Source organism: Panicum hallii, chromosome 4 (genome assembly GCF_002211085.1).
Source record: "Panicum hallii strain FIL2 chromosome 4, PHallii_v3.1, whole genome shotgun sequence".
Taxonomy (NCBI): domain Eukaryota; kingdom Viridiplantae; phylum Streptophyta; class Magnoliopsida; order Poales; family Poaceae; genus Panicum; species Panicum hallii.
Window position 1 is genome coordinate 3581335 of NC_038045.1, and position 11383 is coordinate 3592717.

Here is an 11383-nt window from a genome sequence, read left to right on the forward strand (position 1 = left end):
TTGCTAGCTATGATAATTTAACTACACATAATTTCATATCTGCTCTAATATTGAAAACTAATAGGTGGTCCGTGCAAATAGTGCGGGTAGCTAGGTTTATTACTATACTCACATTATCTTTTTAAAAAAATCAACTTCTACGATACTAAATTTGTTTCACCATAAAATTGTATTGATAGTATATGTATTTTGTTATTGTGAATTATTATACTTTTCATAAATTTGATAAAAAGGTAGAGAAGTCTGACTTAGAACAAAACTAAAGTGACCAATAAATCTGAAAGAAAATAAGTAACTTTTGTATTTTACTTAAAAAGAAATTTATTCAAATAGTTTTATTTTCCATTTATTCTAATTTTTCCTCCTAATATCCTAGACGAAGACCCCATCTATATTTTTTCCATTGTCATATTATATGGCATATTTTGTTGGAAGATCTCATTTAGAAAGATATTTTTGGTATATATTCAAACTAATATAAAGTTTTTACCTTTTAAAAGGAATATATTTTTTATTTCTGACAGGTAGTGTACATTTTTTTAAAAGTTTTACTTACGGCGAAAATTATCCATAGTCTTTCCTTAAGAAGAAGATCTAGATGAGCAGCTCAGATCATTAAAGTTTATTTTTAAAATTTGTAGATGCATCCTGTTTAGTTTTGATCATGTCAAGTCTCTCCGGTCTCAAATTGCTGTCTCTGTATATATGTATATGCTTCCTTCTTCTTCAAGCTGTTGCAACTTTTTCATAGCCTATAATATACTAGAGGTTAACAAATTTGTTGTTGTGCAAGCAAGGTATAGTCGTCTTCTTTATGCTTGTTCTTTTTCTCACTCCTATTCCTAAGGAGTTTTGCCCGTTATACCGTAGTCATCTGATGCCATAGCAAGATATTGACGTCTCACAGCTTCTCGTTGCTGCTTGCTTGCGGTGATGGTCATGCCTCGCCGGAACTTCTAGGGTAAAATGATACCCGACCAAGCGACCATGTTGGATTCTGTCGCTAAGCATGGCATACAAGGCCCATCGTGCAGCGAGGGAAGTAGTAGCGCGGCGGCCATCGCCGCTGCCTTGCCTCGGCGAAGCCGCTGGGTCGCCGGAGAAGCAGCCTGGTGGTCGAGGGCTTGGTCTTGGATTAAATTGGAACCGGAGGTCGGGGAGGCGGCGGCGGATGATTGATTGGATCGGAAGTTGAACCGCACCGCAGCCGAGTGACCACCAGGCCGTAACGGTCCAGCCCATGGGCGCCCATTCGGTGCTCTTCATCAGGCCCAACCGCATTCGCAGCACGGCGCTTTTGCGTGAGAGAGGCGGCCTGAGATGATCGTGGCTCTGCCCGGCCGAGGCCAGCGAGCTCTGCGTTCTAACAAGCTCCGACTCGGGCATTCAAGGCCTCTACGCGCCAACAAACTGGACTGGACAACAGAGCTCACGTTTGCGTGCCCCTTTGCATGTGGCACGCGTCCGTCCGTATCTGCAAGACTGCAACGGAAGAGTGACCATAAGCCTAATCATAATAGAGTTTTATGATAAATTTTATGACATTAATTACCATGATACATTAGTATTTTTGATGATGTGGCACTGATTTAATGAGGGAAGAGAAGGAACCAGTTTCATCCCAACGATACTCTGCTAACTCGTTTCCAAGACGTTGGAAATAGCGTGAAACGACTATTTAATTACACTTAATTACACTAGTTACAAATATACATGCCACACTAGATCAACTAGCATTTAATTACAATGGTTAGCTTTGGAGTGAAATGAAACTCTCCATTAAGGTATATTGTTTCATTCATCCCCCAAGCTGACATGACATTCATGAAAATAGGGATATGAAACCTCCTATTGTGATTAGCCTAAACTTCAATAGTATTATGTGCTGAAGGTCTTGACAAACTCATAGGTCATAACCCGAGTACCGAAGAACTAGCTTCTTCAATCAAATTTAGCATCTGTTTTGAAATCATAATTTTTTTCTTACAAAACACAATGCAGAAGCAAACATTTAATTTTTAGATAATTTTTGAGAGATTGCAAGCCACCTTCTGCCTTGGCGGTCGCTTCTGCTTGTACAAAGATTTGACATAGTATACGTCTGAACATCATTTGCCAGAATGTCAGTACCAAGGTTTATCCCCCATTTTCTTTCAGAACGGACCAAATACATCGCAGGCACGGGCATAGCTAGCCTTGACAGAAATGAGAGAACAAAGCATTTCTCCCGCAGCATATCCCGGCAAAAACATATAAATCACCTCCCATTTATCCCGTAATAACATAAGGCCGCCCACGCCCTCGTTCTTATCGTGCAATTTTTTTTAAACACTAATGCGTTTCGCAAATAACAACTCAATAAGATTTTTTTTAAAAAAGAAGAAAAACAAAAGCTCCAGGGGGCGGCCACATGCCGGCGATCGCCGCGACCGTGGCCGCGACTCGGGCGCACGAACCGGGACGTGCGAGGCGAGCGCGAGGCAGGCAGCCGAGCTGTCGCGCGCCTTGCCGTGCCCGGGGCACTAAAATAGTCGCTACCTGCTGCCGCTGCACGTCGGTTCGGTCGTTGGGCGATCAGTGTGATCTCGGTTGAAAAAACGGGCCTGGGCAAAGGACAGGAAGTAAAACGTCTCCAGAGGTCGCAGAACTCTTTTATGCGTCCTGCAAGGACGAGCTGAACCTGAACGGTCGCCGCCGCAGAAGTAGTCCACACGGCCTCGCGCGATGTTTCACCTCAACTGTTCTTTTCTTTTTTGAACAATCGTTTCGTCTCAGCTGTCGGTGGCTTGTTTTGTTCCAGTCGTGCCGAACGGCTGAGCCTGAGCACCAAGAAAAACTTGTAAAAAAATGTCGAGAAGAGAACTCGGGGTTGGGTTTCGAGTTGAGTTGGTTGTCTGGCTCCAGACTTGCACAATCTCAAACCGATCGAAACGGAGCTGGAGAAGCTTCAAATGTTATTTTCTGCTGCCTATCTAATTAATCATCATCATCGCGGGTGACATGACAGCCTGCGCGGTGGGAACGAACGAGCCAACGGCGGCAACAAGAAAGACGTTGCGGTCGCAGCGGCGACTCCCAAACGCGGCCGCCTCGGGAACGCAGCCCCGCGCGCCTATTCTTAGCTTGCCACGAGGCCGCCGCGGGGGCCCGTGCCCACCTCTCGCTCTTGCTCGCGGCCATGCGCGCGCGCTCCCCCACCTCCTCCTGCGCACGTCGCCGCCGCCAACACTGCTAGTGCGCCGCACGCGTTGACGCGCGCGCACTCATCGCACCTACCTCTCTCGCGCGCGATCCCATGGCCGGCGCGTCCGCCGGGCGGTTGCTCCTGGCCGCGGTGTCGCTCGTCCTCGTCGCGGCGTCGGCGCAGGCTCAGTCGGAGGCCGACGCGCTGCACGCGTTCCGCGCGGCGCTGCGGGGGCCGGACGGCGGCCCGCCGGGGGAGCTCAGCCAGTGGGATACGGGCTTGCCCTGCGACGGCGACGCGCAGCGGTGGGACGGGGTGAAGCGGTGCGCCGGCGGCCGCGTCGTGGTGCTGCAGCTGGAGAACCTCCGCCTGCAGGGCGCCGCGCCGGACCTGCGCCTGCTCGCGCCGCTCGGGGGCCTGCGCTCGCTCAGCCTCGCCAACAACAGCCTCGCGGGCGCGCTCCCAGACGTGTCCGCGCTGCCCGCGCTCAGGTCCCTCTACCTGTCCCGGAACAGGCTCTCCGGCGACATCCCCGACGGCGCGTTCGCGGCGCTGAGGGGGCTCCAGAAGCTGGACCTGTCCAACAACGCCTTCACCGGACCGATACCGAGCTCCATCGCGACGTCCGCCAAGCTCAAAGACGTCAACCTCTCCAACAACAACTTCTCCGGGCCCGTCCCGGAAGGGCTCCAGCACTTGGGCGCCGCCAAAGTCCATGTACAAGGTGAGTTCGCCATGGCTGACTGTTTGTTGCCGACTTGCCGTGCTACATTGCTACTTGATCATTCGTGCATGAATGCGTTGGTTAGATTTTATCAATGTTTCTTCTGCTGTTTCGCAAAATTTTGCAGTTTTACAAGTCTATATTACTACTGAGATGTGCAGTTAACACCAGGAATTAGAAGTACTATGGGTAATATTACTTTGGGGGTTAAATGAATTTACTGCATCAAGAATGTTACACATATGTACAACTCTTTCACAACTAGCTAGTAATCTCAAAGGCTTAAAATCACTTATGGTTGAGTTATGGATTTAAAAACCTGGTTATAACAAATTTGTATAGACGAGACTTCCGTAATAAAATAACTTTACTACCTGTTCATATATCTCCTGTGGTCCATAGGGTGACTCCTCTTTTTTTTTTTATCAAACCTAGCTTAATGTCTCCAAATCCAAGAACAAAGTAGGGAAAACAGTACTCCAAGAAGTTGAGAAAAACAAAGTCTGTAAAAGTCAAGGTTCATCATCCGAAGTTGAATATAGTATTGTACTGCTTTGAGGTTAACAAAGTCAACAAGATGAACAAGAACACAACATATTGATAATGGAACCTTAGCTATATACAAAATTTACCATAACATTAAATTTTTTTAAAATACGTATTATTAGAGCAAAACTTCCATTTTTTTAAAAAAACAGGTATTATTTCACGTACAACTATTTGTGTCCAGCTTATTTAATGAATCTGATGGCCTAAGTGCATAGATGCATTGTTGTTGTTTCTGTCTGGAGCTTGCTCTTTAGAACGAACTGGGTAACACTGCCTATTCTTGTTCCAGTCTCAGGCTCCCAGCTAATCGTGTACTAGTACACTGCCTGTTCATGTTCCCAAATCATGTTGTGTCAACAAAAATTTCTCGCTGCTAGTGTCTCTACTGCACTGCATACTGCAACATAACTGAAATTGTCAGTTATTCTGATCATGTATCGGTAATGAGGGCCTCTGGTTAGTCACAAGGATAACTTATCAAAGACACAGAGACTAAGGGCGTGTTCGTTTCCTACCCTCTAAAGTTTAGCCCCGTCACGTCAAACGAGAATCTTGCTATTTAGAAGTATTAAATAAAATCTGTTTATAAAACTTTTTGCACAGATGGGTGGTAATTCGCGAGATAAATTTAATGAGCCTAATTAATCCATAATTTGCCACAGTGATGCTACAGTAATCATCCGCTAAACATGGACTAATATACCTCATTAGATTCGTCTCGCGAATTAGTCCTGGGGTTCTGCAATTAGTTTTGTAATTAGACTTTATTTAATACTTCTACATGACAAGATTCTCTTTGATGTGGTAGGTCTAAACTTTAGACTCTAGAAAACGAACACACCTGATTGATGTGATGTGATCTTGCTTGACACAATGATATACCACCAAATACGGGTACAGTAGCAGCAGCCAATTCTTGACTTGAGCGTCTCTGATCCTTGGTGTGTACGTACCCTTGTTAAACTTGATCTAAACGTATCCTGGAAATCATCAGGGAACAATCTTCTCTGCGGCCCGCCGGTGGCCCCCCCGTGCTCTTCCTCGTCCCCGGCGGCATCGTCGTCGTCGACATCCGGCAGCATGAAGGTACTGATGATCATCGCCATCGTAGTGGTCTCCATCGGCGCGCTCCTGGCCGTCGCCGGCGTCTTCGCCGCGGTCCAGGCCCGCCGCAACGAGCCACGATACGCCGGACGCACCGAGACACTCGGCGGCAGCCCCGACGCCGCCAAGATCAAGGTCACCTCCGCTCCGGCCGTCAAGATCGAGCAGGTAACTAAGTCACACGGCATATGCACGTGCCAGCCGCTCGATCAATGCAGCTAACGTTCGTTTGTTCGTGGCGGCAGAGCGGCGTGGACCAGCACGGAGGCGCGGTGACTCCCGCGGTGGCTGGGAAGCGCGGCGGCGGTCGGCGCGACGACCACGGGAAGCTGGTGTTCATCCAGGAGGGCCGGGCGCGGTTCGAGCTGGAGGACCTGCTGCGCGCCTCCGCCGAGGTGCTGGGCAGCGGCAACTTCGGCGCGTCGTACAAGGCGACCCTCCTTGACGGCCCGTCCCTGGTGGTGAAGCGGTTCAAGGAGATGAACGGCGTCGGGCGGGAGGACTTCGCGGAGCACATGCGGCGGCTGGGGCGGCTCGCCCACCCCAACCTCCTCCCCGCCGTCGCCTACCTCTACAAGAAGGAGGAGAAGTTGCTCGTCACGGACTACATGGTGAACGGCAGCCTGGCTCACGTGCTCCATGGCGGTACGAGCAGCTAGCTAGCTCAGGCTGATTTGCTGATCCATGGCAATGTGATGCCTGATTTGCTTGCGATGTGATGCAACAATGCAATGCAGGGGCGAGATCGAGCCTGCCGCCGCTGGACTGGCCGAAGCGTCTCAAGATCATCAAGGGCGTGGCGCGCGGGCTGGCGCACCTGTACGAGGAGCTGCCGATGCTGATGGTGCCGCACGGGCACCTCAAGTCCTCCAACGTCCTGCTGGACGCCGCCTTCGAGCCGGTGCTGGGCGACTACGCGCTGGCGCCGGTGGTGACGCCGCAGCACGCGGCGCAGGTGATGGTGGCGTACAAGTCCCCCGAGTGCGCGGCGCAGGGCGGGCGGCCGGGGCGGAAGAGCGACGTGTGGAGCCTGGGCATCCTCATCCTGGAGGCGCTGACGGGCAAGTTCCCCGCCAACTACCTCCGGCAGGGCCGCGCCGGCACCGACCTCGCCGGGTGGGTGCACTCGGTGGTGCGGGAGGAGTGGACCGGCGAGGTGTTCGACAAGGACATGCGCGGGACGCGGAGCGGCGAGGGCGAGATGGTGAAGCTGCTCAAGGTCGGGCTCGGCTGCTGCGAGCCCGACGTGTCCCGCCGCTGGGGCCTCGAGGAGGCCCTCGCGCGCATCGAGGAGCTCCGGGAGCGCGACGCCGGCGACGACAGCAGCACCGCCTCGTCGTTCGTCAGCGACGGCGAGACGACGCCGGCGGCGCGGCACGGCGAGCCGCAGTCGCACTCCACGTAGTAGGGGCAAACCCGGTGTCGTGTCGATCGGATTCGTTCGGTGCAAAAACTTGTGGCGTGTGTGATGTTCGTGTACCGGCGGCGGCGTTGGGCGTGCGTGACGGCCGGAGATCGTCGGGGGTGTGTAAGCAAGCGTGCGGGAACTTCTTCGGCGCGTGTAAATTGGCTGTTAGGTTTGTTCAGCAAAGAGGGGATGGGCTGTCGTGGTAGGAGAATAAGGCCGTTCGATTTTTCTTGTACTTGTTTCGCGTACAGGCATTGTTGTTGCAGGCGGTATACGAGAATTGCTGTCAGAATAAAGGAGTGCAGTAAAATACTACGCAGAAAAGGATTTCAAATACGAAAATACTTATTCATGGTCACTCTTGTGCCAGCGTGCCACTTTGCAGTTCAGTTCGTTTGATTTGTTGGTGTTCTTGGGCAAGGTGGACGCGTGCTTTCATAGGGAGAGGGGGCAATTATGCAAATATTTGTGTGTGTACTCGATATATATTTTTCTCAACTGTACTATTTGCTCCAAAACACTGTTTTTTTAGATGACTTGTAGCCTCCCTATGAGTCAATCTCTTTCTCGTTTCTGAGAGGCCCTATGAATGTAGCTGAAGGCGAAGCCCACGGCGGCCCACAATGATTGCCAACTACACGACCCAAATAACTATGCGCGTCTACGCTGCCCTTTCTTAGCAGAGAGGCCAGCGATCAAGCTGGGTCAGCCTAGCCCGTTTTTTTTTTTTCTATACCTCCCAACCCAGGTTGGAGCTTGCGTGGCGCACCGAACGAAACGAGGGAAGTGCCGCTACAAAAATTGTTCCAAACTCATCAAAGTTGGATATTGTAACACATGTCTCAAAAAAATATTATAGCAAAAAAAAACAACTGAATATACAAACTACATCATTGATCCGACGCGAAACTGGGAAATATTTTTCCTAGATTGCTTGCAGGTAGGGGTTCCTTCCATCGCCGTCGACGACTGGGATCCTGAATCTTCTGGTTGGTCGTTTCTACACGGCCACATGACTCATCTGATTTGTGCTATCATAATTATTTTCAAGACGGAACAAAAAAAAAAATTCGAATTAGAACGGTGTAACCACCCGACCCCCAACCTCCAACGTCCAGTCCAACGGCGTGCCACCCGTGCGCGTGCGTGTCTCGTTGCTAATGGCCACGGCTTCACTGCACACTGACGCACACGTCAAGCAGGTAGGTCAGGTAACCCACGAGCACGATCGGGCTCCGGATAACGAAAACAATGGAGCACGCACGCCTTTCGGAAAGAACTCGGGGTGACATCCGAGGATCACAGCTTCGCTGGGATGATGTACAAAGGATCTTGTTCCCCTTTCCCTTTCCCTTTTACCTGGCTGCCGACCACCTCGCCGAGCGCGGCCGCCGCTCGCTGTCCCGTCCGACGCGGCTCCACGCGCGCGTCCCGGTCGGGGTCTCGGGTCAACGGCGCCACGCCATCGCCCACTCACCGGATCCCGGATCGTGTGGCCGCGCGGGCGCGGCGGGGGGAGGATCCCGATGCTGACTCGGACGCGCCTCGCTTTCACCGCGGATACGCACGGGGGCCGCGCTGGTGGTGACGACGCCCCCACCTGCCGGCTCCACCCCCGCCCCGTGACAGCCACGGCCCACCGGGCGCGGGGCCCGCCGGTCGGCCGGGCGGGGCGCCCCACCCCGGCGTCCCTGCCGCGCCACGGCCGACGCGGATCCGAGTCAGCTCGCGTCACCATCCCGTTTGACGAGGTGGTTATCGCCCAGCACACCCCAACCAACAGCCTTTCCACGTACTAGCGCAAGATTTGTGCCCGCGGCCGGCCCCTTCAAAAGCGGCCGTCGGCTCGCCGGCGACACGAGCGGAAGACGACGGACACCACCCCGCCGGAACCGGGAGGGCAGCGGGAGGCAGAAAGGGCGGCCGGCGACAGCAGCCAGTCCACCACCGGCGGACGGAGATGAAGAAGTGCCCGTCGGAGCTGCAGCTGGAGGCGTTCCTCCGGGAGAGCGGCGGCGGCAGTGCCGCGGAGAGCAAGTCCGGAAGCGGACCAGGCGAGCCCGGTGGGAGCGGCGTGTTCTCGCCCGGCGGCGTCGGCTTCGGCGACTCGGTGAGCACTGCCAACCACGAGCAATGTGCTACAGTGCTAATAGCAGCGCTTGCGATTAACTGGCATATAATCTCTGCTTAGGATTTGATACACTTGCCTGTGATTTGATTAACTAAAGCTCCCGCTTGCGCCCGAGCAGAACACCATGGATGGAAGCAGTTGGTGGTTCGGGAGCATCCGCCCGGTGAACCCACCCGTGTCGCAGACGGCGTCAATCTCCGGTAAGGGGCCACCATAGTCCATAGAACCCTGCAATCTAGAAAAAGTTGGATTTTTAGTTTTAGCCATGTGGAACATAGTGAGCTATGTACAATTGAACATGTCACCATACACTAATTGTGATCAATTGTGCTACTTGGACATGTGAACCAAACCATTTACAGTTTACGCACATGAACTTTATGGGATTTTACAGAAGCTCGATGTTTCCGTTTCTCCAAAATCTGAAGAAAATTCCTACCTACCTACCTACCTACCACACTGGCCTAACTGCCACTATTTGAACATTTAATTTAACTGATTTGGAGTATTATCACATCCAAATTAGGCTATGGGAAGTACTGCTAACCTGTTGCATTTGTCCTGGACACAGCTAGCCCCAGGGCAACCACCTCAACGAGTCATGCTCTTGAGAGCGAGTCAGACTCTGACAGCGAATCATTGTATGAGGTAGAAGGAGGTTCATGTGAGCGAGGCACCAAATCTATGGAAACAAAGCGAATAAGGAGGTATGATGGGATCAAATTTAAGATAAAATTATGCAAGGTTGTAACGAACTCTGAACAGCAAGCTTACATATTTTTTTCCTTCATTGATCCGTTGCTCTTGTGATTTCAGGATGGTGTCCAACAGGGAGTCTGCTCGACGATCCAGGCGGAGAAAGCAGGCACAATTATCTGAACTCGAGTCACAGGTAATGTAACCACTTAGCCCAAGCGGCAGGCGCCCAGCAAGACTTCCGATTAAGTATATGATGATGAGAGTTTATGGCGAGGTTGTGACCATTATTGTGTTACCTCATAATCAGGTCGAACAACTTAAAGGTGAAAATGCAACACTGTTCAAGCAACTTTCAGAGGCCAACCAGCAGTTCACCACTGCAGTCACAGACAACAGAATCCTCAAATCGGATGTAGAAGCCTTAAGAGTCAAGGTAAAGTGGTTTGCTTCTCCCAAAATCAGTTGCCACAACAATTGACTGATCACACAGATTTTTCAATTGTCTAACCAATCGCTTGAATTGCAGGTAAAGATGGCAGAGGATATGGTAGCGAGAAGCACAATGTCCTGCGGCCTAGGCGACCTTGGTCTGGCACCATATCTGAATTCAAGAAAGATGTGCCAAGCTTTGAATATGCTCACAGTCACAGGATTGGATTTGCTAGGGAGTGAGGCATTCAGAGGTCCAACCGCAGCTCGACAAGTTCAGAACTCACCAGTACCAAGCACTGCAAGCCTAGAGAGTCTGGATAACCGGAAGTCCAGCGAGGTGACCAGCTGTGCGGCAGACATGTGGCCTTGAGATTCAGGACACTGATCGGATTCAAAGCTTGCTAGGCAGAAATCGCACCAGTTCATTACCTCAAACAATTGGTGCCTCTGGAGCATAGCTTCTGTCAAATTTCCTTGAACCATATTTCTACAAAAGGTTTTACACTATCACCGTACATCGCTCGTCTGATGTAGCTATCTGGTACTTCTCCAGTGGGAAAGATACCATTTACTGGAAGTTGTCATGGCAAACAGGGAATGTGGCAAACCTCAAGTATAGTTTCAAGTAGAAAATGAACTTGTCTTTGTAGGAATCTGCAAGAGCCAAAAAAAAAGATGTATTTTTTTTTCTGGAACACATATAATTAAATGAAACATCCTGAACAAATGTGTGAAATAGCCAAGTAGGGAATGATGCTTAGGATCCAATTGCAGGTGAGACAATTATGTTTACAACAAAATAAAGTGATCTATTGTCTAGAAACAATTACAATCCAGAGGAATGTTTGATACAGCATAAGTCATCTAGTGGGTTTGCAGGACTAGCTCTAGTGGATTCAGGCATGTTTTCATCACTTTATTCAGGCACTATGATTGTCTAAGGTGATGGTAAAATACAAAAACTAATGCGGTTCTTCTGTTATTTGAAACCTTCAGGCATGGTCAATGCTACTTACATTTCGTAAAGGTTCCATGCATCTGGAAAGTTAAAAGGCGAGGAGGATTTCATACACGTTACGACATTTTACAAAAAAAGAACATTTCTAGATCGAGCATCTTTTATACATATTCAAAACATATCCCGAGACCTCG

At 50.6% G+C, this 11383-nt stretch overlaps 2 protein-coding genes across 2 annotated transcripts; both read left to right on the plus strand.

Moving 5' to 3' along the window:
- Positions 1-3295: 3295 nt before the first annotated feature.
- Positions 3296-7115, plus strand: LOC112890132 (pollen receptor-like kinase 4). Its single transcript, XM_025956995.1, has 4 exons — positions 3296-3908; positions 5452-5729; positions 5807-6206; positions 6299-7115. The coding sequence occupies exons 1-4, from the start codon at positions 3296-3298 to the stop codon at positions 6964-6966; spliced, it is 1959 nt and encodes a 652-aa protein (XP_025812780.1). The 3' UTR covers positions 6967-7115.
- Positions 7116-8778: 1663 nt separating this feature from the next.
- On the plus strand, positions 8779-11050 carry LOC112890919 (bZIP transcription factor RISBZ5-like). The gene is made up of 6 exons (XM_025957800.1): positions 8779-9079; positions 9219-9300; positions 9672-9807; positions 9917-9992; positions 10107-10232; positions 10326-11050. Exons 1-6 carry the CDS (start codon positions 8930-8932, stop codon positions 10599-10601), a joined length of 846 nt encoding a protein of 281 aa, XP_025813585.1. The 5' UTR covers positions 8779-8929; the 3' UTR covers positions 10602-11050.
- Positions 11051-11383: the final 333 nt, after the last annotated feature.